The sequence below is a fragment of the Argopecten irradians genome, chromosome 12 (genome assembly GCF_041381155.1).
Source record: "Argopecten irradians isolate NY chromosome 12, Ai_NY, whole genome shotgun sequence".
Classification (NCBI taxonomy): domain Eukaryota; kingdom Metazoa; phylum Mollusca; class Bivalvia; order Pectinida; family Pectinidae; genus Argopecten; species Argopecten irradians.
Genome location: NC_091145.1, coordinates 1,347,851 through 1,372,996, shown reverse-complemented (window position 1 = coordinate 1,372,996; position 25,146 = coordinate 1,347,851). Strand labels below are relative to the sequence as shown.

Genomic DNA, 25,146 nt, shown 5'->3' with positions numbered 1-25,146 from the left:
ATAGAACAAAGGACTAAGGGTAAGGACTGCCATAGAACAAAGGACTAAGGGTAAGGACTGCCATAGAACAAAGGGCTAAGGGTAAGGACTGCCATAGAACAAAGGGCGAAGGGTAAGGACTGCCATAGAACAAAGGACTAAGGGTAAGGACTGCCATAGAACAAAGGACTAAGGGTAAGGGTAAGGACTGCCATAGAACAAAGGGCTAAGGGTAAGGACTGCCATAGAACAAAGGACTAAGGGTAAGGACTGCCATAGAACAAAGGACTAAGGGTAAGGACTGCCATAGAACAAAGGACTAAGGGTAAGGACTGCCATAGAACAAAGGACTAAGGGTAAGGACTGCCATAGAACAAAGGACAAGGGTAAGGACTGCCATAGAACAAAGGGCTAAGGGTAAGGACTGCCATAGAACAAAGGGACTAAGGGTAAGGACTGCCATAGAACAAAGGACTAAGGGTAAGGACTGCCATAGAACAAAGGGCTAAGGGTAAGGACTGCCATAGAACAAAGGACTAAGGGTAAGGACTGCCATAGAACAAAGGGCTAAGGGTAAGGACTGCCATAGAACAAAGGGCTAAGGGTAAGGACTGCCATAGAACAAAGGGCTAAGGGTAAGGACTGCCATAGAACAAAGGACTAAGGGTAAGGACTGCCATAGAACAAAGGGCTAAGGGTAAGGACTGCCATAGAACAAAGGGCTAAGGGTAAGGACTGCCATAGAACAAAGGGCTAAGGGTAAGGACTGCCATAGAACAAAGGACTAAGGGTAAGGACTGCCATAGAACAAAGGCTAAGGGTAAGGACTGCCATAAGGGGTAAGGACTGCCATAGAACAAAGGGCTAAGGGTAAGGACTGCCATAGAACAAAGGGCTAAGGGTAAGGACTGCCATAGAACAAAGGGCTAAGGGTAAGGACTGCCATAGAACAAAGGACTAAGGGTAAGGACTGCCATAGAACAAAGGGCTAAGGGTAAGGACTGCCATAGAACAAAGGGCTAAGGGTAAGGACTGCCATAGAACAAAGGGCTAAGGGTAAGGACTGCCATAGAACAAAGGCTAAGGGTAAGGACTGCCATAGAACAAAGGGCTAAGGGTAAGGACTGCCATAGAACAAAGGGCTAAGGGTAAGGACTGCCATAGAACAAAGGGCTAAGGGTAAGGACTGCCATAGAACAAAGGACTAAGGGTAAGGACTGCCATAGAACAAAGGACTAAGGGTAAGGACTGCCATAGAACAAAGGGCTAAGGGTAAGGACTGCCATAGAACAAAGGGCTAAGGGTAAGGACTGCCATAGAACAAAGGGCTAAGGGTAAGGACTGCCATAGAACAAAGGGACTAAGGGGTAAGGACTGCCATAGAACAAAGGGCTAAGGGTAAGGACTGCCATAGAACAAAGGCAAGGGTAAGGACTGCCATAGAACAAAGGCTAAGGGTAAGGACTGCCATAGAACAAAGGACTAAGGGTAAGGACTGCCATAGAACAAAGGCTAAGGGTAAGGACTGCCATAGAACAAAGGGCTAAGGGTAAGGACTGCCATAGAACAAAGGACTAAGGGTAAGGACTGCCATAGAACAAAGGACTAAGGGTAAGGACTGCCATAGAACAAAGGGACTAAGGGTAAGGACTGCCATAGAACAAAGGACTAAGGGTAAGGACTGCCATAGAACAAAGGTAAGGACTGCCATAGAACAAAGGCTAAGGGTAAGGACTGCCATAGAACAAAGACTAAGGGTAAGGACTGCCATAGAACAAAGGACTAAGGGTAAGGACTGCCATAGAACAAAGGACTAAGGGTAAGGACTGCCATAGAACAAAGGGCTAAGGGTAAGGACTGCCATAGAACAAAGGGCGAAGGGTAAGGACTGCCATAGAACAAAGGGCTAAGGGTAAGGACTGCCATAGAACAAAGGACTAAGGGTAAGGACTGCCATAGAACAAAGGACTAAGGGTAAGGACTGCCATAGAACAAAGGACTAAGGGTAAGGACTGCCATAGAACAAAGGACTAAGGGTAAGGACTGCCATAGAACAAAGGGCTAAGGGTAAGGACTGCCATAGAACAAAGGACTAAGGGTAAGGACTGCCATAGAACAAAGGACTAAGGGTAAGGACTGCCATAGAACAAAGGGCTAAGGGTAAGGACTGCCATAGAACAAAGGACTAAGGGTAAGGACTGCCATAGAAACAAAGGACTAAGGGTAAGGACTGCCATAGAACAAAGGGCTAAGGGTAAGGACTGCCATAGAACAAAGGGCTAAGGGTAAGGACTGCCATAGAACAAAGGGCGAAGGGTAAGGACTGCCATAGAACAAAGGACTAAGGGTAAGGACTGCCATAGAACAAAGGGCTAAGGGTAAGGACTGCCATAGAACAAAGGGCTAAGGGTAAGGACTGCCATAGAACAAAGGGCTAAGGGTAAGGACTGCCATAGAACAAAGGGCTAAGGGTAAGGACTGCCATAGAACAAAGGGCTAAGGGTAAGGACTGCCATAGAACAAAGGACTAAGGGTAAGGACTGCCATAGAACAAAGGGCTAAGGGTAAAGACTGCCATAGAACAAAGGACTAAGGGTAAGGACTGCCATAGAACAAAGGGCTAAGGGTAAGGACTGCCATAGAACAAAGGGCTAAGGGTAAGGACTGCCATAGAACAAAGGGCTAAGGGTAAGGACTGCCATAGAACAAAGGACTAAGGGTAAGGACTGCCATAGAACAAAGGACTAAGGGTAAGGACTGCCATAGAACAAAGGACTAAGGGTAAGGACTGCCATAGAACAAAGGGCTAAGGGTAAGGACTGCCATAGAACAAAGGGCTAAGGGTAAGGACTGCCATAGAACAAAGGACTAAGGGTAAGGACTGCCATAGAACAAAGGACTAAGGGTAAGGACTGCCATAGAACAAAGGGCGAAGGGTAAGGACTGCCATAGAACAAAGGGCTAAGGGTAAGGACTGCCATAGAACAAAGGGCTAAGGGTAAGGACTGCCATAGAACAAAGGGCTAAGGGTAAGGACTGCCATAGAACAAAGGGCTAAGGGTAAGGACTGCCATAGAACAAAGGACTAAGGGTAAGGACTGCCATAGAACAAAGGGCTAAGGGTAAGGACTGCCATAGAACAAAGGGCTAAGGGTAAGGACTGCCATAGAACAAAGGACTAAGGGTAAGGACTGCCATAGAACAAAGGGCTAAGGGTAAGGACTGCCATAGAACAAAGGACTAAGGGTAAGGACTGCCATAGAACAAAGGGCTAAGGGTAAGGACTGCCATAGAACAAAGGCAAGGGTAAGGACTGCCATAGAACAAAGGACTAAGGGTAAGGACTGCCATAGAACAAAGGACTAAGGGTAAGGACTGCCATAGAACAAAGGGCGAAGGGTAAGGACTGCCATAGAACAAAGGACTAAGGGTAAGGACTGCCATAGAACAAAGGACTAAGGGTAAGGACTGCCATAGAACAAAGGGCGAAGGGTAAGGACTGCCATAGAACAAAGGACTAAGGGTAAGGACTGCCATAGAACAAAGGACTAAGGGTAAGGACTGCCATAGAACAAAGGACTAAGGGTAAGGACTGCCATAGAACAAAGGGCTAAGGGTAAGGACTGCCATAGAACAAAGGACTAAGGGTAAGGACTGCCATAGAACAAAGGGCTAAGGGTAAGGACTGCCATAGAACAAAGGGCTAAGGGTAAGGACTGCCATAGAACAAAGGGCTAAGGGTAAGGACTGCCATAGAACAAAGGACTAAGGGTAAGGACTGCCATAGAACAAAGGGCTAAGGGTAAGGACTGCCATAGAACAAAGGGCTAAGGGTAAGGACTGCCATAGAACAAAGGGCTAAGGGTAAGGACTGCCATAGAACAAAGGGAGGATAAGGACTGCCATAGAACAAAGGACTAAGGGTAAGGACTGCCATAGAACAAAGGACTAAGGGTAAGGACTGCCATAGAACAAAGGACTAAGGGTAAGGACTGCCATAGAACAAAGGGCTAAGGGTAAGGACTGCCATAGAACAAAGGGCTAAGGGTAAGGACTGCCATAGAACAAAGGGCTAAGGGTAAGGACTGCCATAGAACAAAGGGCTAAGGGTAAGGACTGCCATAGAACAAAGGACTAAGGGTAAGGACTGCCATAGAACAAAGGACTAAGGGTAAGGACTGCCATAGAACAAAGGGCTAAGGGTAAGGACTGCCATAGAACAAAGGGCTAAGGGTAAGGACTGCCATAGAACAAAGGACTAAGGGTAAGGACTGCCATAGAACAAAGGGCTAAGGGTAAGGACTGCCATAGAACAAAGGGCTAAGGGTAAGGACTGCCATAGAACAAAGGGCTAAGGGTAAGGACTGCCATAGAACAAAGGACTAAGGGTAAGGACTGCCATAGAACAAAGGGCTAAGGGTAAGGACTGCCATAGAACAAAGGGCTAAGGGTAAGGACTGCCATAGAACAAAGGACTAAGGGTAAGGACTGCCATAGAACAAAGGACTAAGGGTAAGGACTGCCATAGAACAAAGGGCAAGGGTAAGGACTGCCATAGAACAAAGGACTAAGGGTAAGGACTGCCATAGAACAAAGGGCTAAGGGTAAGGACTGCCATAGAACAAAGGGCTAAGGGTAAGGACTGCCATAGAACAAAGGACTAAGGGTAAGGACTGCCATAGAACAAAGGACTAAGGGTAAGGACTGCCATAGAACAAAGGGCTAAGGGTAAGGACTGCCATAGAACAAAGGACTAAGGGTAAGGACTGCCATAGAACAAAGGACTAAGGGTAAGGAATGCCATAGAACAAAGGACTAAGGGTAAGGAATGCCATAGAACAAAGGACTAAGGGTAAGGAATCCCATAGAACAAAGGACTAAGGGTAAGGACTGCCATAGAACAAAGGACTAAGGTAAGACTGCCATAGAACAAAGGGCTAAGGGTAAGAAGGACTGCCATAGAACAAAGGGCTAAGGGTAAGGACTGCCATAGAACAAAGGGCTAAGGGTAAGGACTGCCATAGAACAAAGGGCTAAGGGTAAGGACTGCCATAGAACAAAGGGCTAAGGGTAAGGAATGCCATAGAACAAAGGACTAAGGGTAAGGACTGCCATAGAACAAAGGGCTAAGGGTAAGGACTGCCATAGAACAAAGGGCAAAGGGTAAGGACTGCCATAGAACAAAGGGCTAAGGGTAAGGACTGCCATAGAACAAAGGACTAAGGGTAAGGACTGCCATAGAACAAAGGACTAAGGGTAAGGACTGCCATAGAACAAAGGGCTAAGGGTAAGGACTGCCATAGAACAAAGGGCTAAGGGTAAGGACTGCCATAGAACAAAGGGCTAAGGGTAAGGACTGCCATAGAACAAAGGGCTAAGGGTAAGGACTGCCATAGAACAAAGGGCTAAGGGTAAGGACTGCCATAGAACAAAGGACTAAGGGTAAGGACTGCCATAGAACAAAGGACTAAGGGTAAGGACTGCCATAGAACAAAGGGCTAAGGGTAAGGACTGCCATAGAACAAAGGGCTAAGGGTAAGGACTGCCATAGAACAAAGGGCTAAGGGTAAGGACTGCCATAGAACAAAGGGCTAAGGGTAAGGACTGCCATAGAACAAAGGACTAAGGGTAAGGACTGCCATAGAACAAAGGGCTAAGGGTAAGGACTGCCATAGAACAAAGGACTAAGGGTAAGGACTGCCATAGAACAAAGGACTAAGGGTAAGGACTGCCATAGAACAAAGGGCTAAGGGTAAGGACTGCCATAGAACAAAGGGCTAAGGGTAAGGACTGCCATAGAACAAAGGGCTAAGGGTAAGGACTGCCATAGAACAAAGGACTAAGGGTAAGGACTGCCATAGAACAAAGGACTAAGGGTAAGGACTGCCATAGAACAAAGGACTAAGGGTAAGGACTGCCATAGAACAAAGGACTAAGGGTAAGGACTGCCATAGAACAAAGGACTAAGGGTAAGGACTGCCATAGAACAAAGGGCTAAGGGTAAGGACTGCCATAGAACAAAGGGCTAAGGGTAAGGACTGCCATAGAACAAAGGGCTAAGGGTAAGGACTGCCATAGAACAAAGGACTAAGGGTAAGGACTGCCATAGAACAAAGGGCTAAGGGTAAGGACTGCCATAGAACAAAGGGCTAAGGGTAAGGACTGCCATAGAACAAAGGACTAAGGGTAAGGACTGCCATAGAACAAAGGACTAAGGGTAAGGACTGCCATAGAACAAAGGACTAAGGGTAAGGACTGCCATAGAACAAAGGGCTAAGGGTAAGGACTGCCATAGAACAAAGGGCTAAGGGTAAGGACTGCCATAGAACAAAGGGCTAAGGGAAATAAGGACTGCCATAGAACAAAGGGCTAAGGGTAAGGACTGCCATAGAACAAAGGGCTAAGGGTAAGGACTGCCATAGAACAAAGGGCTAAGGGTAAGGACTGCCATAGAACAAAGGGCAAGGGTAAGGACTGCCATAGAACAAAGGGTAAGGGTAAGGACTGCCATAGAACAAAGGGCTAAGGGTAAGGACTGCCATAGAACAAAGGGCTAAGGGTAAGGACTGCCATAGAACAAAGAGGCTAAGGGTAAGGACTGCCATAGAACAAAGGCTAAGGGTAAGGACTGCCATAGAACAAAGGGCTAAGGGTAAGGACTGCCATAGAACAAAGGACTAAGGGTAAGGACTGCCATAGAACAAAGGGCTAAGGGTAAGGACTGCCATAGAACAAAGGACTAAGGGTAAGGACTGCCATAGAACAAAGGACTAAGGGTAAGGACTGCCATAGAACAAAGGACTAAGGGTAAGGACTGCCATAGAACAAAGGGCTAAGGGTAAGGACTGCCATAGAACAAAGGACTAAGGGTAAGGACTGCCATAGAACAAAGGACTAAGGGTAAGGACTGCCATAGAACAAAGGGCTAAGGGTAAGGACTGCCATAGAACAAAGGTCGAAGGGTAAGGACTGCCATAGAAGGACTGCCATAGAACAAAGGGCTAAGGGTAAGGACTGCCATAGAACAAAGGACTAAGGGTAAGGACTGCCATAGAACAAAGGACTAAGGGTAAGGACTGCCATAGAACAAAGGGCTAAGGGTAAGGACTGCCATAGAACAAAGGACTAAGGGTAAGGACTGCCATAGAACAAAGGGCTAAGGGTAAGGACTGCCATAGAACAAAGGACTAAGGGTAAGGACTGCCATAGAACAAAGGACTAAGGGTAAGGACTGCCATAGAACAAAGGGCTAAGGGTAAGGACTGCCATAGAACAAAGGGCTAAGGGTAAGGACTGCCATAGAACAAAGGACTAAGGGTAAGGACTGCCATAGAACAAAGGACTAAGGGTAAGGACTGCCATAGAACAAAGGGCTAAGGGTAAGGACTGCCATAGAACAAAGGGCTAAGGGTAAGGACTGCCATAGAACAAAGGGCTAAGGGTAAGGACTGCCATAGAACAAAGGCTAAGGAAGGACTGCCATAGAACAAAGGCTAAGGGTAAGGACTGCCATAGAACAAAGGAAGGGTAAGGACTGCCATAGAACAAAGGACTAAGGGTAAGGACTGCCATAGAACAAAGGACTAAGGGTAAGGACTGCCATAGAACAAAGGCTAAGGGTAAGGACTGCATAGAACAAAGGCTAAGGGTAAGGACTGCCATAGAACAAAGGCTAAGGGTAAGGACTGCCATAGAACAAAGGGCTAAGGGTAAGGACTGCCATAGAACAAAGGACTAAGGGTAAGGACTGCCATAGAACAAAGGACTAAGGGTAAGGACTGCCATAGAACAAAGGACTAAGGGTAAGGACTGCCATAGAACAAAGGGCTAAGGGTAAGGACTGCCATAGAACAAAGGGCTAAGGGTAAGGACTGCCATAGAACAAAGGACTAAGGGTAAGGACTGCCATAGAACAAAGGACTAAGGGTAAGGACTGCCATAGAACAAAGGACTAAGGGTAAGGACTGCCATAGAACAAAGGGCTAAGGGTAAGGACTGCCATAGAACAAAGGACTAAGGGTAAGGACTGCCATAGAACAAAGGACTAAGGGTAAGGACTGCCATAGAACAAAGGACTAAGGGTAAGGACTGCCATAGAACAAAGGGCTAAGGGTAAGGACTGCCATAGAACAAAGGGCTAAGGGTAAGGACTGCCATAGAACAAAGGGCTAAGGGTAAGGACTGCCATAGAACAAAGGGCTAAGGGTAAGGACTGCCATAGAACAAAGGACTAAGGGTAAGGACTGCCATAGAACAAAGGACTAAGGGTAAGGAATGCCATAGAACAAAGGGCTAAGGGTAAGGAATGCCATAGAACAAAGGGCTAAGGGTAAGGAATGCCATAGAACAAAGGGCTAAGGGTAAGGACTGCCATAGAACAAAGGGCTAAGGGTAAGGACTGCCATAGAACAAAGGGCTAAGGGTAAGGACTGCCATAGAACAAAGGGCTAAGGGTAAGGACTGCCATAGAACAAAGGACTAAGGGTAAGGACTGCCATAGAACAAAGGACTAAGGGTAAGGACTGCCATAGAACAAAGGGCTAAGGGTAAGGACTGCCATAGAACAAAGGGCTAAGGGTAAGGACTGCCATAGAACAAAGGGCTAAGGGTAAGGACTGCCATAGAACAAAGGGCTAAGGGTAAGGACTGCCATAGAACAAAGGACTAAGGGTAAGGACTGCCATAGAACAAAGGGCTAAGGGTAAGGACTGCCATAGAACAAAGGACTAAGGGTAAGGACTGCCATAGAACAAAGGACTAAGGGTAAGGACTGCCATAGAACAAAGGACTAAGGGTAAGGACTGCCATAGAACAAAGGGCTAAGGGTAAGGACTGCCATAGAACAAAGGGCTAAGGGTAAGGACTGCCATAGAACAAAGGACTAAGGGTAAGGACTGCCATAGAACAAAGGACTAAGGGTAAGGACTGCCATAGAACAAAGGACTAAGGGTAAGGACTGCCATAGAACAAAGGGCTAAGGGTAAGGACTGCCATAGAACAAAGGACTAAGGGTAAGGACTGCCATAGAACAAAGGGCTAAGGGTAAGGACTGCCATAGAACAAAGGGCTAAGGGTAAGGACTGCCATAGAACAAAGGACTAAGGGTAAGGACTGCCATAGAACAAAGGGCTAAGGGTAAGGACTGCCATAGAACAAAGGGCTAAGGGTAAGGACTGCCATAGAACAAAGGACTAAGGGTAAGGACTGCCATAGAACAAAGGACTAAGGGTAAGGACTGCCATAGAACAAAGGACTAAGGGTAAGGACTGCCATAGAACAAAGGACTAAGGGTAAGGACTGCCATAGAACAAAGGGCTAAGGGTAAGGACTGCCATAGAACAAAGGGCTAAGGGTAAGGACTGCCATAGAACAAAGGGCTAAGGGTAAGGACTGCCATAGAACAAAGGGCTAAGGGTAAGGACTGCCATAGAACAAAGGACTAAGGGTAAGGACTGCCATAGAACAAAGGGCTAAGGGTAAGGACTGCCATAGAACAAAGGACTAAGGGTAAGGACTGCCATAGAACAAAGGACTAAGGGTAAGGACTGCCATAGAACAAAGGGCTAAGGGTAAGGACTGCCATAGAACAAAGGGCTAAGGGTAAGGACTGCCATAGAACAAAGGACTAAGGGTAAGGACTGCCATAGAACAAAGGGCTAAGGGTAAGGACTGCCATAGAACAAAGGGCTAAGGGTAAGGACTGCCATAGAACAAAGGGCTAAGGGTAAGGACTGCCATAGAACAAAGGGCTAAGGGTAAGGACTGCCATAGAACAAAGGACTAAGGGTAAGGACTGCCATAGAACAAAGGGCTAAGGGTAAGGACTGCCATAGAACAAAGGACTAAGGGTAAGGACTGCCATAGAACAAAGGGCTAAGGGTAAGGACTGCCATAGAACAAAGGACTAAGGGTAAGGACTGCCATAGAACAAAGGACTAAGGGTAAGGACTGCCATAGAACAAAGGCTAAGGGTAAGGACTGCCATAGAACAAAGGACTAAGGGTAAGGACTGCCATAGAACAAAGGGCTAAGGGTAAGAGCTAGAAAAAGGCTAAGGGTAAGGACTGCCATAGAACAAAGGGCTAAGGGTAAGGACTGCCATAGAACAAAGGGCTAAGGGTAAGGACTGCCATAGAACAAAGGGCTAAGGGTAAGGACTGCCATAGAACAAGGTAGGGTAAGGACTGCCATAGAACAAAGGGCTAAGGGTAAGGACTGCCATAGAACAAAGGGCTAAGGGTAAGGACTGCCATAGAACAAAGGCAAGGGTAAGGACTGCCATAGAACAAAGGGCTAAGGGTAAGGACTGCCATAGAACAAAGGGCTAAGGGTAAGGACTGCCATAGAACAAAGGGCTAAGGGTAAGGACTGCCATAGAACAAAGGGCTAAGGGTAAGGACTGCCATAGAACAAAGGACTAAGGGTAAGGACTGCCATATAGAACAAAGGGCTAAGGGTAAGGACTGCCATAGAACAAAGGACTAAGGGTAAGGACTGCCATAGAACAAAGGCTAAGGGTAAGGACTGCCATAGAACAAAGGGCTAAGGGTAAGGACTGCCATAGAACAAAGGACTAAGGGTAAGGACTGCCATAGAACAAAGGCTAAGGGTAAGAATAGAACAAAGGACTAAGGGTAAGGACTGCCATAGAACAAAGGGCTAAGGGTAAGGACTGCCATAGAACAAAGGACTAAGGGTAGATAAGGGACTGCCATAGAACAAAGGCTAAGGGTAAGGACTGCCATAGAACAAAGGACTAAGGGTAAGGACTGCCATAGAACAAAGGCTAAGGGTAAGGACTGCCATAGAACAAAGGACTAAGGGTAAGGACTGCCATAGAACAAAGGGCTAAGGGTAAGGACTGCCATAGAACAAAGGGCTAAGGGTAAGGACTGCCATAGAACAAAGGACTAAGGGTAAGGACTGCCATAGAACAAAGGGCTAAGGGTAAGGACTGCCATAGAACAAAGGACTAAGGGTAAGGACTGCCATAGAACAAAGGACTAAGGGTAAGGACTGCCATAGAACAAAGGACTAAGGGTAAGGACTGCCATAGAACAAAGGACTAAGGGTAAGGACTGCCATAGAACAAAGGACTAAGGGTAAGGACTGCCATAGAACAAAGGGCTAAGGGTAAGGACTGCCATAGAACAAAGGGCTAAGGGTAAGGACTGCCATAGAACAAAGGGCTAAGGGTAAGGACTGCCATAGAACAAAGGACTAAGGGTAAGGACTGCCATAGAACAAAGGGCTAAGGGTAAGGACTGCCATAGAACAAAGGGCTAAGGGTAAGGACTGCCATAGAACAAAGGCTAAGGGTAAGGACTGCCATAGAACAAAGGCAAGGTAAGGACTGCCATAGAACAAAGGACTAAGGGTAAGGACTGCCATAGAACAAAGGACTAAGGGTAAGGACTGCCATAGAACAAAGGACTAAGGGTAAGGACTGCCATAGAACAAAGGACTAAGGGTAAGGACTGCCATAGAACAAAGGCTAAGGGTAAGGACTGCCATAGAACAAAGGACTAAGGGTAAGGACTGCCATAGAACAAAGGGCTAAGGGTAAGGACTGCCATAGAACAAAGGGCGAAGGGTAAGGACTGCCATAGAACAAAGGGCTAAGGGTAAGGACTGCCATAGAACAAAGGGCTAAGGGTAAGGACTGCCATAGAACAAAGGGCAAGGGTAAGACTGCATAGAACAAAGGCTAAGGGTAAGGACTGCCATAGAACAAAGGACTAAGGGTAAGGACTGCCATAGAACAAAGGGCTAAGGGTAAGGACTGCCATAGAACAAAGGGCTAAGGGTAAGGACTGCCATAGAACAAAGGGCGAAGGGTAAGGACTGCCATAGAACAAAGGGCGAAGGGTAAGGACTGCCATAGAACAAAGGGCTAAGGGTAAGGACTGCCATAGAACAAAGGGCTAAGGGTAAGGACTGCCATAGAACAAAGGGCTAAGGGTAAGGACTGCCATAGAACAAAGGGCTAAGGGTAAGGACTGCCATAGAACAAAGGACTAAGGGTAAGGACTGCCATAGAACAAAGGGCGAAGGGTAAGGACTGCCATAGAACAAAGGACTAAGGGTAAGGACTGCCATAGAACAAAGGACTAAGGGTAAGGACTGCCATAGAACAAAGGGCTAAGGGTAAGGACTGCCATAGAACAAAGGACTAAGGGTAAGGACTGCCATAGAACAAAGGGCTAAGGGTAAGGACTGCCATAGAACAAAGGGCTAAGGGTAAGGACTGCCATAGAACAAAGGGCTAAGGGTAAGGACTGCCATAGAACAAAGGGCTAAGGGTAAGGACTGCCATAGAACAAAGGGCTAAGGGTAAGGACTGCCATAGAACAAAGGACTAAGGGTAAGGACTGCCATAGAACAAAGGGCTAAGGGTAAGGACTGCCATAGAACAAAGGCTAAGGGTAAGGACTGCCATAGAACAAAGGACTAAGGGGACTGCCATAGAACAAAGGCAAGGTAAGGACTGCCATAGAACAAAGGGCTAAGGGTAAGGACTGCCATAGAACAAAGGACTAAGGGTAAGGACTGCCATAGAACAAAGGACTAAGGGTAAGGACTGCCATAGAACAAAGGGCTAAGGGTAAGGACTGCCATAGAACAAAGGACTAAGGGTAAGGACTGCCATAGAACAAAGGACTAAGGGTAAGGACTGCCATAGAACAAAGGGCTAAGGGTAAGGACTGCCATAGAACAAAGGGCTAAGGGTAAGGACTGCCATAGAACAAAGGCTAAGGGTAAGGACTGCCATAGAACAAAGGACTAAGGGTAAGGACTGCCATAGAACAAAGGACTAAGGGTAAGGACTGCCATAGAACAAAGGCTAAGGGTAAGGACTGCCATAGAACAAAGGCTAAGGGTAAGGACTGCCATAGAACAAAGGACTAAGGGTAAGGACTGCCATAGAACAAAGGACTAAGGGTAAGGACTGCCATAGAACAAAGGCTAAGGGTAAGGACTGCCATAGAACAAAGGCTAAGGTAAGGACTGCCATAAACAAAGGACTGCCATAGAACAAAGGACTAAGGGTAAGGACTGCCATAGAACAAAGGGCTAAGGGTAAGGACTGCCATAGAACAAAGCTAAGGAACAAAGGGCTAAGGGTAAGGACTGCCATAGAACAAAGGACTAAGGGTAAGGACTGCCATAGAACAAAGGGCTAAGGGTAAGGACTGCCATAGAACAAAGACTAAGGGTAAGGACTGCCATAGAACAAAGGACTAAGGGTAAGGACTGCCATAGAACAAAGGGCTAAGGGTAAGGACTGCCATAGAACAAAGGGCTAAGGGTAAGGACTGCCATAGAACAAAGGGCTAGGGTAAGGTGCATAGAACAAAGGACTGACTGCCATAGAACAAAGGGCTAAGGGTAAGGACTGCCATAGAACAAAGGACTAAGGGTAAGGACTGCCATAGAACAAAGGCTAAGGGTAGGGACTGCCATAGAACAAAGGGAAGGGTAAGGACTGCCATAGAACAAAGGGCTAAGGGTAAGGACTGCCATAGAACAAAGGGCTAAGGGTAAGGACTGCCATAGAACAAAGGACTAAGGGTAAGGACTGCCATAGAACAAAGGGCTAAGGGTAAGGACTGCCATAGAACAAAGGACTAAGGGTAAGGACTGCCATAGAACAAAGGGCTAAGGGTAAGGACTGCCATAGAACAAAGGGCTAAGGGTAAGGACTGCCATAGAACAAAGGGTAAGGGTAAGGACTGCCATAGAACAAAGGGCCATAGAACAAAGGCAAGGGTAAGGACTGCCATAGAACAAAGGACTAAGGGTAAGGACTGCCATAGAACAAAGGGTAAGGGTAAGGACTGCCATAGAACAAAGGACTAAGGGTAAGGACTGCCATAGAACAAAGGACTAAGGGTAAGGACTGCCATAGAACAAAGGACTAAGGGTAAGGACTGCCATAGAACAAAGGACTAAGGGTAAGGACTGCCATAGAACAAAGGACTAAGGGTAAGGACTGCCATAGAACAAAGGGCTAAGGGTAAGGACTGCCATAGAACAAAGGGCTAAGGGTAAGGACTGCCATAGAACAAAGGACTAAGGGTAAGGACTGCCATAGAACAAAGGGCTAAGGGTAAGGACTGCCATAGAACAAAGGACTAAGGGTAAGGACTGCCATAGAACAAAGGGCTAAGGGTAAGGACTGCCATAGAACAAAGGACTAAGGGTAAGGACTGCCATAGAACAAAGGACTAAGGGTAAGGACTGCCATAGAACAAAGGGCTAAGGGTAAGGACTGCCATAGAACAAAGGGCTAAGGGTAAGGACTGCCATAGAACAAAGGGCTAAGGGTAAGGACTGCCATAGAACAAAGGGCTAAGGGTAAGGACTGCCATAGAACAAAGGGCTAAGGGTAAGGACTGCCATAGAACAAAGGGCAAGGGTAAGGACTGCCATAGAACAAAGGGCTAAGGGTAAGGACTGCCATAGAACAAAGGGCTAAGGGTAAGGACTGCCATAGAACAAAGGACTAAGGGTAAGGACTGCCATAGAACAAAGGGCTAAGGGTAAGGACTGCCATAGAACAAAGGGCTAAGGGTAAGGACTGCCATAGAACAAAGGGCTAAGGGTAAGGACTGCCATAGAACAAAGGGCTAAGGGTAAGGACTGCCATAGAACAAAGGACTAAGGGTAAGGACTGCCATAGAACAAAGGACTAAGGGTAAGGACTGCCATAGTAAGTTATTTTGGCGCTTTTCGCTCTTTAAGTTATGAAATGAATTATGAATACGGAAACAGAGATCTAATAGTAGCATAACAAGTGATTAGCATAGATAATGATAACTATCAGTCTAGCTGAATTAACGATTTTGGTATAACATTTAAGCGCTCCATATTAAAACAAATGAATATAATAATAAATGATTGACAGACTGCCATGATTAGCATTTCTTTTTCAATCGACAACGATATAGATTTATTACGATAAAATTAGCATCAGTAATCGATTTGTTTTACATCCGGCGTTAATACACCTTATTGAACGAATCTGTCAAAATTTTGTTTTAATCCCAAATTTTGTCATCGCCTGTCCGAAATGTATATTAAGAAAATGATAATTCAACATTTCCAAATACTTTTTAATAAAGGAAACGTTTAACCAATACTTGGACATGCTATGTCCTCCTTAATTCTGATGACAGGAGTATCTTTTGCCGGCTGTTCCATCATTTGCCGACAGCGCCGATTTTAAATATTCTAATTGTACCTTTTGCGAAACGTGTATGTGAGAATGTGTATGAGAAATGTAAGCGATAAATCAAATGATAGTACATGTATATAGGCAATATGAATGAAATTTGGGTGACAGGAAAAATAATGGTGCCTGCGGGTGGCTAGATTATTTTTTGGTAACAGTTTAATGCGTAAATAGGATTATTTTCACTACCTTACATATAACACGTTATACAAAAATCCTCTGGTATGATTACTTTTCCAGACACTTTACAACAAGAAGTATTCCATGGTGGCTCTTATACCAGCCGGAAGGATGAGCAGAACGCAGATCTGTGCAATGCTCTGCTACAGGCCACACAAGTCATCATATCACGGAAACCAAACATACCCCAGTGCGCTACAGCAAACAACGAAGAAACCATCACCAAAACCACACCAAAGCTCCCCAGCTTCAAAGCAAAGAAACCTTCCTACGCAAGAAAGGCTTTGCCATTTCAAGAAGACCAAAACAGGTACATTCAATTAATCTGTTATTTATCTTTTATCTGTTATTAACAATATCATAGCATAAACTCGACCGATTTCTACATCTTACTTTGAACCATACGCAGTAGAATATCCCATTGTCCAACAGTCGGTAATGCTGTCACCTTCATCCTACGTCATAAATAAGGCTCGTCGTGCTAGTTTATTCATTTTTCTCGTTTAAGTCTTTTAAAGCTCTTAACAAAGGCATATGATGTACATAGTCAAGCAGATATGCGTTTATTCAAAAATGAATGTATTTATTGAAGAAATACTAGTTCATGTTTTTTTTTATTTACGCAGATGTTTTAAACCAATAGACAAAAGTCTTGTTTTCCATGCGGCTAGTGATACTGGCGCTGTAGTCAAATTAAGTAATTCGAATCCTTCGGGCGACTCGACTGGTCAATCAACTTCCGGCTTAGTCAGAATCAGAATGGACAAGGCATCCAAGGAAAGATTACTCTTGTCTAGAATGGCAAGACATAAAGTTGGTTAGTACCAATATACCAATTTCTTTCATGGACTTGAAGGAATCGGCAAGCATCGTTAAATCCAAAAAAAAAATGTTCGCCAAACTTTGTTGTACCCGAATGCATGGTGAAATTGACTGAATTAAGCAAGGAACACAATCTCACTATCGATAAATAAAAATAAAAAGAAACATTTTCCTCTCCCTCTATGTTAGCCAACCATAACATTCTGTAATTTACATTTTAATTATAACATTCGGGTGAACAATGCAAATCTGTAAATACCTTAACAAATTTATGTATCAGTATTTGTTGTTCATATGAATTAAATTCTTTAAACGTAACATGTATGGCATTTACCAAAGATGATAAAATCATCACAAATTGTACTTACAGTACCTGAAAACCTACTGCCACGGAAGCGGCCGGTATCGGAGGTGAAATTACCTTCCGCCACCACACCAGCCAGCAGTACGATCTCACATCTGTCCCTAAACCACCTTCTCCAGACCATACCTAACCACAGCACTAGTAAGAACAAACTGGTGGAAGGCAATAACACACCAAAGAAACAAGACACTCAAAATAAGGAACCAAGTGTTCTCGCGCCTGAAGTAGTGGTATGTATTCTGAAGACTTATTTTATTTTCAAACCAATCAAGTTTCAACTTTTATTTAGATACTGGAGTTCAAAGTTCTTTACAAATGTATACAGATTTTGCAGAAGTCGTGAAACTGCTGCCCTTTTTATTTGTTAAGAGAGGTCGAAACTGATGTATGATGGGATGATGAAGGCCCACAACGAAATCTTCTTTATATGCAGAGGATCACCATTAAGATAGAATATAGGAAATACTTATGTATGACCCTAAAAGTGTAGTACAGGAATACATTTACTGAGTAAAGAATATACTGTGCTATTGTTTTCATCATTTTTGAAGTTCATAGGAATGTATATATATTTCTATGCCGGCTGAATGCTGAATTCCGGTAATATTGAAACCCGGTTTTTTCTACCACCTGAGGATTTCAAAATAACTGGGTTCGGCTTTCTTTGCTTAAACATTTTAACATACCGAGTTTTACTTCTTCAGGGCCTACAGAAAAAGCAGCAAATCAATGGAACGACGGAAACAACCAAGAAAGATCAGAAACGATCATCTAAGAGGAAGTGCACTATTCCTAAGAAGCCATTACTGGATATGATGAACAAGGCTTTCTTCAGAGAAATAGAACTCAAAATGAAGAATCGTGACAGTAATAGGGTCAGAAATGTTTCGTCACTATCATTTACCCCATCGTTTTCCTACTCTTTATTCGAACTTCCGGAGATATACAGGAAATACAACAAGGATATAGAAAATCGAGTGTCTATGGCTTGGCCGGTGTCGCGCAAATTAAAACAGCATTGAATACTCGTTAAAACTTTTATTGTTTCGAAATAGCTAGCTGTTACATAAAGATAACGTGAATGGTGATTTGAGTCTGTTGTTTTATTAATAATTGAAACTATTTGGATTTGGGTATAAACAGATTGCAACTGGCAAATATAGTATTGTACATTGAAAAGACAACGAGGATAACAGGCTATATATTTTATAATAATTCCGCTGATTACAATTGTGACATCGGTTCAATGCCGAGGAGACTGAGGGCATGGCTCAGAACTTTCAGCACAATCTTCAGAAAGTACAGTCGGGCATACATCAAGGGCAGCAGATGGGGTCGATTCTCCTGGAATAACACAGGGTAAAACACAAATCAGCAGAGACAGCCAGAAGTAGCACGGGGGACTTTTAATAACAACATAATATTATTATCTATTGTAAAACATACGAACCAGAAAGTATGATTTTGTAAAAAACAAATGCTTGACATAAAGCTATGTTCAGTACATATAATTGCTTTATATTTATCTACATGTATGTAGTCTTCAATACAAATTTGTTTAAAATTCAATTAATCAGCTAACGATTAACTTTTAAAATGTATGTGGAATTGGGCGACTTCTGAAATGATAACTTAACACATTTATTTCTTTAATGATTCGATACAAACGAAGCTTACCCCTAAAATGTGTGTCCTACTGTAGTATGAACTCAGGCTATGACTAAAGTTGATAAGCAGGTTGCAGACCTGTAGTGCACAAAAACGTCAATGATAGAGTATGACAGCCAAAGCAAAATGTTGATAGACAGTAATCTTGGACTAAAGGTCTCACCTAAGTAACCCATATCTATTAGCCAAAACGAAATGTTGATAGACAGTAATCTTGGACCAAAGGTCTCACCTAAGTAACCCATATCTATTAGCCAAAGCGAAATGTTGATAGACAGTAATCTTGGACCAAAGGTCTCACCTCAGTAACCCATGTCTATTAGCCAAAGCGAAATGTTGATAGACAGTAATCTTGGACCAAAGGTCTCACCTCAGTAACCCATGTCTATTAGCCAAAGCGAAATGTTGATAGACAGTAATCTTGGACCAAAGGTCTCACCTAAGTAACCCATATCTATTAGCCAAAGCGAAATGTTGATAGACAGTAATCTTGGACCAAAGGTCTCACCTCAGTAACCCATATCTATTAGCCAAAGCGAAATGTTGATAGACAGTAATCTTGGACCAAAGGTCTCACCTCAGTAACCCATATCTATTAGCCAAAGCGAAATGTTGATAGACAGTAATCTTGGACCAAAGGTCTCACCTCAGTAACCCATGTCTATTAGCCAAAGCGAAATGTTGATAGACAGTAATCTTGGACCAAAGGTCTCACCTCAGTAACCCATATCTATTAGCCAAAGCGAAATGTTGATAGACAGTAATCTTGGACCAAAGGTCTCACCTAAGTAACCCATGTCTATTAGCCAAAGCGAAATGTTGATAGACAGTAATCTTGGACCAAAGGTCTCACCTCAGTAACCCATGTCTATTAGCCAAAGCGAAATGTTGATAGACAGTAATCTTGGACCAAAGGTCTCACCTCAGTAACCCATGTCTATTAGCCAAAGCGAAATGTTGATAGACAGTAATCTTGGACCAAAGGTCTCACCTAAGTAACCCATGTCTATTAGCCAAAGCGAAATGTTGATAGACAGTAATCTTGGACCAAAGGTCTCACCTCAGTAACCCATATCTATTAGCCAAAGCGAAATGTTGATAGACAGTAATCTTGGACCAAAGGTCTCACCTCAGTAACCCATGTCTATTAGCCAAAGCGAAATGTTGATAGACAGTAATCTTGGACCAAAGGTCTCACCTCAGTAACCCATATCTATTAGCCAAAGCGAAATGTTGATAGACAGTAATCTTGGACCAAAGGTCTCACCTAAGTAACCCATGTCTATTAGCCAAAGCGAAATGTTGATAGACAGTAATCTTGGACCAAAGGTCTCACCTCAGTAACCCATATCTATTAGCCAAAGCGAAATGTTGATAGACAGTAATTTGGACCAAAGGTCTCACCTCAGTAACCCATATCTATTAGCCAAAGGTCAGTAATCTTGGACCAAAGTCTCAGTAACCCATGTCTATTAGCCAAAGCGAAATGTTGATAATCTTGGACCAAAGGTCTCACCTAAGTAACCCATGTCTATTAGCCAAAGCGAAATGTTGATAGACAGTAATCTTGGACCAAAGGTCTCACCTCAGTAACCCATATCTATTAGCCAAAGCGAAATGTTGATAGACAGTAATCTTGGACCAAAGGTCTCACTTCAGTAACCCATGTCTATTAGGGTAAAGCAGACTATGACAGTTATACAACGTTGTCATTCAGTACAGTACGAGTACAATGATGAAGGCTAACAAGTTGGGAAGGCAAACTGAAATGTTTTTAACAATAAGTTTGATTCCAAGCAAATGTCCGTGCACTCATTGCTTCATTAAGAATATATTCACTTAATTAAGTCAGAACTAATTCTTAACATCTTTGATATCACAAAATGACATCATTTAAGGTATTAGTCCCTGTTAAAACTAAAGGTATTTTGTCAAATTGACCCCCACCCAAGGGAAATTACATTTTTTGTAAAGGATATAGGACTCTTCCTTCTATGACGATTTTTGAATCAATCATATATGGGAGTCAAGAAGAAACCCAAGCATTAGGTACCAGTCTTATTGCTGCAATAGTAGCATCCCTATTGGGCGGGGACTCAAAACAAAAGTACTAACGTTTGGGCTGACACCCCGGGGTCCTAAAAGGTGGGACAATAATGGGTCTACTTGGATTTATCCATAAAATGTCTTCTTTAAAAGTAAGGCTTTACTAGTACTCACAGTGCATAGGTAGCATCCCTATTGGGTACCTTAAGCATACTACGAATGCGATGCCAGTGATAGTCAATGCTTAGTTTCAGAGAAGTAATTTTTAAAAAAATAGGAGGCAAATGGTCCTTCAGGCCCCTGGAGGTCAGTTTGGTCATATGAGTTCCCATAAGGGTGCTACATTGTATCAGCCATATTTGGTAAAAGTTGATTGATGACTGCCGGACAGATGCAACGGTATGACATAAGCTTTCCCTGATCCTTCGAATCAGGCGAGCTAGAAAACTGACATACTTACTAACATGGACAACACAAAGAGACAGTACATGGAGACTATGTTACCCAGCTAGCTAATTACAAAAAAAAACAAGGACATAGTCATTCAGATCCCCCGCCAATGGAGAGCTAAATCAATTAATGCATTAATTTTATATGCTAGTTAGAGTATAGGGAAAGTATTTTAAAACCCAACTGCAATTGAAGAATATATACAAAACATATTTATGTTTTTTTTAACAAAGTGAAACCAACTTTGAAAACATTTGCTTCTTTGAAAAATACCAGAATTGATCTTAGCTTTAACAAAGTTCAGCAGCTAACAGTGCGATTTTTGACTTGTTTTAAACAGCGACGAGTTACATAGGAATTAAGTGATTAATGTTCATAGTAATTGAGTTTGATATATCTGAGTTTTACTGCATGCATATTAAATAAAAAGTAAAGCATAATACAAAATTAGGAGTCCTACATAAAATGTGTCTATGAAGTTTCATGGAAATATCTCTGCTGGTTTTAGAGTTGTGCTCCGGAAACGATTCTTACACAAAAATCTGCCATTTTCAGCAATGTTTCCATGGTTACAGAAAAAAGTACAAAAAGTGAAAACCTTAAAATAGCAAAAGGCCACTAGACCATAAGACTAGTGTGCCTATGGAGTTCCGTGCATATATCTCAACCGGTTTTTCAGTTATGCAGCGGAAACGAACCTGGTACAAAAATATGATATTTTCAGCAATGTTTCCATGGTTACGGAAAAAGTGCAAAAAATGAAAACCTAAAAATAGCAAAAGGCTCTACTAGACCATAAGAACAAAGTGTCCATGAAGTTTCATGGAAATATCTCCTGGATTTAGAGTTGTGCTCCGGAAATGATTCTTACACAAAAATCTGCTATTTTCAGCAATGTTTCCATGGTTACAGAAAAAAGTACAACAAGAGGCCCAGAGGACCTGTATCGCTCACCTGGTTTGTAATGCCAAGTAATGTTCTAAATACAGGTTCATTGCTTCTTTTCTGAAGGAATTTGAATATTTATCTCTATTTCATGTCTTGGGCCCCACCCCTCCTGCTCCCAGGGGGTCAGACCCAAATAATAATACAAGTTCTGTTCCCCCTCCCCCAAGGATATTTGTGGCTAAATTTGGTTACAATCCATGCAGAACTCTAGGACTAGGACTCTAGCGATTTATAGGATTTACCTCTATTACCCCTATTGGGCCCCGCCCCTCCTGCCCCCGGGGGGTCAGAGCCAAAATTTATACAAGTTCTGTTCCCCTTTCCCCAATTATGTTTCTGGCCAAATTTGGTTTCAATCCATGCAGAACTCTAGGACAAGTAGCAATTTATAGGATTTATCTCTATTACCCCTATTGGGCCCCGCCCCTCCTGCCCCCAAGAGGTCAGAGCCAAAATTTACACAAGTTCTGTTCCCCTTCCCATAAGGATGTTTCTGGCCAAATTTGGTTACAATCCATACAGAACTCTAGGAAAAGTAGCGATTTATAGGATTTACCTCTATTACCCCTATTGGGCCCCTCCCCCTCCTGCCCCCAGGGGGTCAGAGCCAAAAGTTATACAAGTTCTGTTCCCCTTTCCCCAATTATGTTTCTGGCCAAATTTGGTTTCAATCCATGCAGAACTCTAGGACAAGTAGCAATTTATAGGATTTATCTCTATTACCCCTATTTGGTCCCGCCCCTCCTGCCCCCGAGGGTCAGAGTCAAAATTTATACAAGTTCTGTTCCTCTTCCCCCAAGGATGTTTCTGGCCATATTTGGTTACAATCCATGTAGAACTCTATGACTAGTAGCGATTTAAAGGAAATGTTGACGGACGGACGACGGACGGACGGACAACGGACGCTGCGCCATGACATTAGCTTTCCGGCCCTTTTGGGCCAGGTGAGCTAAAAAGTGAAAACCTTAAAATAGCAAAAGGCACTACTAGACCATAAGACCAATGTTTCTATGAAGTTTCGTGGAAATATCTCTTCTGGTTTTAGAGTTATGCTCCGGAACAAACCTGGTACAAAAATATGATATTTTCAGCAATGTTTCCATGGTTACGAAAACAAGAGGCCCAGAGGGCCTGTATCGCTCACCTGGTTTGTAATGCCAAGTAATGTTCTGAATATAAGTTCATTGTTTCTTTTCTGAAGGAATTTGAATATTGACCTCTAATTCCCCTATTGGGCTCCACTTTTTCTGCTCCAGGGGGTCAAAGCCAAAATTTATACAAATTCTGTTAACCCCAAGGATGTTTCTGGCCAAATTTGGGCAGTACAATCCATGCAGAACTCTAGGATAAGTAACTGTGGGGTCAGAGCCAAAATTTATAAAGTTCTGTTCCCCTTCCCCCAAGGATGTTTCTGGCCAAATTTGGTTACAATCTATGCAGAACTCTAGGACAAGCAGCGATTTATAGGATTTACTTCTATTTTCCCTATTGGGCCCCGCCCCTCCTGCCCCCGAGGGGTCAGAGCCAAAATTTATACAAGTTCTGTTCCCCTTCCCCAAGGATGTTTCTGGCCAAATTTGGTGACAATCAATGCAGAACTCTAAGACAGGTAGTGATTTATAGGATTTACCTCTATTTTCCCTATTGAGCCCCGCCCCTCCTGCCCCCGGGGGGTCAGAGCCAAAATTTATACAAGTTCTGTTCCCCTTCCCCTAAGGATGTTTCTGGCCAAATTTAGTTACAATCCATGCAGAACTCTAGGACAAGTAGCGATTTATAGGATTTACCTCTATTTCCCCTATTGGGCCCCGCCCCTCCTGCCCCCGGGGGGTCAGAGCCAAAATTTATACAAGTTCTGTTCCCCTTCCCCCAAGGATGTTTCTGGCCAAATTTGGTTACAATCCATGCAGAACTCTAGGACAAGTAGCGATTTATAGGATTTACCTCTATTTCCCCTATTGGGCCCCGCCCCTCCTGCCACCGGGGGGTCAGAGCCAAAATTTATACAAGTTCTGTTCCCCTTCCCCCAAGGATGTTTCTGGCCAAATTTGGTTACAATCCATGCAGAACTCTAGGACAAGTAGCGATTTATAGGATTTACCTCTATTTCCCCTATTGGGCCCCGCCCCTCCTGCCCCCGGAGTGTCCGAGCCAAAATTTATACAAGTTCTGTTCCCCTTCACCCAAGGATGTTTCTGGCCAAATTTGGTTACAATCCATCCAGAACTCTATAACTAGTAGCGATTTAAAGGAAATGTTGACGGACGGACGGACGGATGGACGGACAGACGACGGACGACGGACGACGGACGACGGATGACGCGCCATGACATAAGCTCACCAGCCCTTCGGGCCAGGTGAGCTAAAAATGCAAAAAATGAAAACCTAAAAATAGCAAAAGGCACTACTAGACCATAAGACCAATGTGTGTATGAAGTTTCGTGGAAATATCTCTACTGGTTTTAGAGTTATGCTCCGGAAACCATTCGTACGGACGGACGGACAGACGGGCGGACGGATGGACGGAACCCATTTGTATATCCCCCGCCAACTTCGTTGGGCGGGGGATAACAAGGAGACTATGTTACCCAGCTAGCTAATTACAACAAAACACACTTACCTTATGAGTATGAATCTTGGTTGATATGGAAGCAGACTTTGGCACTAACTCTTCAACAGTTTCTCTAATCAGGTCCGGATAGGGGAATACATAGAGGAAGAACAAAGTCCACTCATCCTGATAATACATTTATAGTTAACTAAGTAAACCTAGACCATTTAAAGTTACAATTATCAACAACTATTATAGACGATTAAAACGCAGTGGTTTTTTTTTTTGTTTCAATAACTTATATTCATCATTTTCACTTGATGATCGACTTCCAATTGAATGTTTCTTGTTGATAGAAAATTAATGCAGAAACTTCGGCAGCAACAATAAATTGAATTAAGATTTCTTAGTTTAGTGTTATCAAATATGAATTATATTGTTTTCGATTTATCATAATACTTCCTCCCTGTCAGGCCTTGTACTTACCTCTTCTCTGAGAAGACTGAAGTCCACGTCTTCAATATTTGGAAGCGGAGGGTACTGCCCTACAATACCGACAAATCTATCTGTTATGTTTACAAACGTATTCAAAATCCAGTTATAATAAAACAAATTCTCGATGCATTTTGACATCATCCAGTTAATTTATCTTTTTATATTTGGTATTTTACATGATTCACGCGTTGTGTCTACCATGCTAGAGGCCAATGAACCTTTAGTAAAAGTCCCATTGTGTATTTGCATATTACAGAGTTATCTGCCCTTAAAAATAAATATACATTTATTGCATTTTAGCAATTCCTCATATACCACTCACTAAAATGCAATAAATTGTACCAGGCATATTATACAGAATATAAACACAAACATTAAAATATATTAAGTATCTTCTACTTTCTCTTA

The 25,146-nt window shown here is 43.5% G+C and overlaps 2 protein-coding genes across 2 annotated transcripts in view; one reads left to right on the top strand and one right to left on the bottom strand.

Annotated features, from left to right (window-relative positions):
- Nucleotides 1–17,666, top strand: part of LOC138336528 (uncharacterized) — a 49,325-nt gene extending 31,659 nt beyond the window's left edge. Inside the window, exons 8-12 of the mRNA XM_069286041.1 lie at nucleotides 12,006–12,033; nucleotides 15,455–15,704; nucleotides 16,021–16,211; nucleotides 16,587–16,810; nucleotides 17,285–17,666. Of these exons, the coding sequence (XP_069142142.1) occupies nucleotides 12,006–12,033; nucleotides 15,455–15,704; nucleotides 16,021–16,211; nucleotides 16,587–16,810; nucleotides 17,285–17,602 (1,011 nt within the window). The 3' untranslated portion in view covers nucleotides 17,603–17,666. The remainder of the gene's footprint in view (nucleotides 1–12,005; nucleotides 12,034–15,454; nucleotides 15,705–16,020; nucleotides 16,212–16,586; nucleotides 16,811–17,284) is intronic.
- Nucleotides 17,606–25,146, bottom strand: part of LOC138304680 (DALR anticodon-binding domain-containing protein 3-like) — a 34,478-nt gene continuing 26,937 nt past the window's right edge. The window contains exons 10-13 of the mRNA XM_069244884.1: nucleotides 24,730–24,788; nucleotides 24,313–24,429; nucleotides 18,258–18,326; nucleotides 17,606–17,924 (exon numbers count right to left, since the gene is read on the bottom strand). Coding sequence (XP_069100985.1) covers nucleotides 17,805–17,924; nucleotides 18,258–18,326; nucleotides 24,313–24,429; nucleotides 24,730–24,788 — 365 coding nt within the window. The 3' untranslated portion in view covers nucleotides 17,606–17,804. The remainder of the gene's footprint in view (nucleotides 17,925–18,257; nucleotides 18,327–24,312; nucleotides 24,430–24,729; nucleotides 24,789–25,146) is intronic.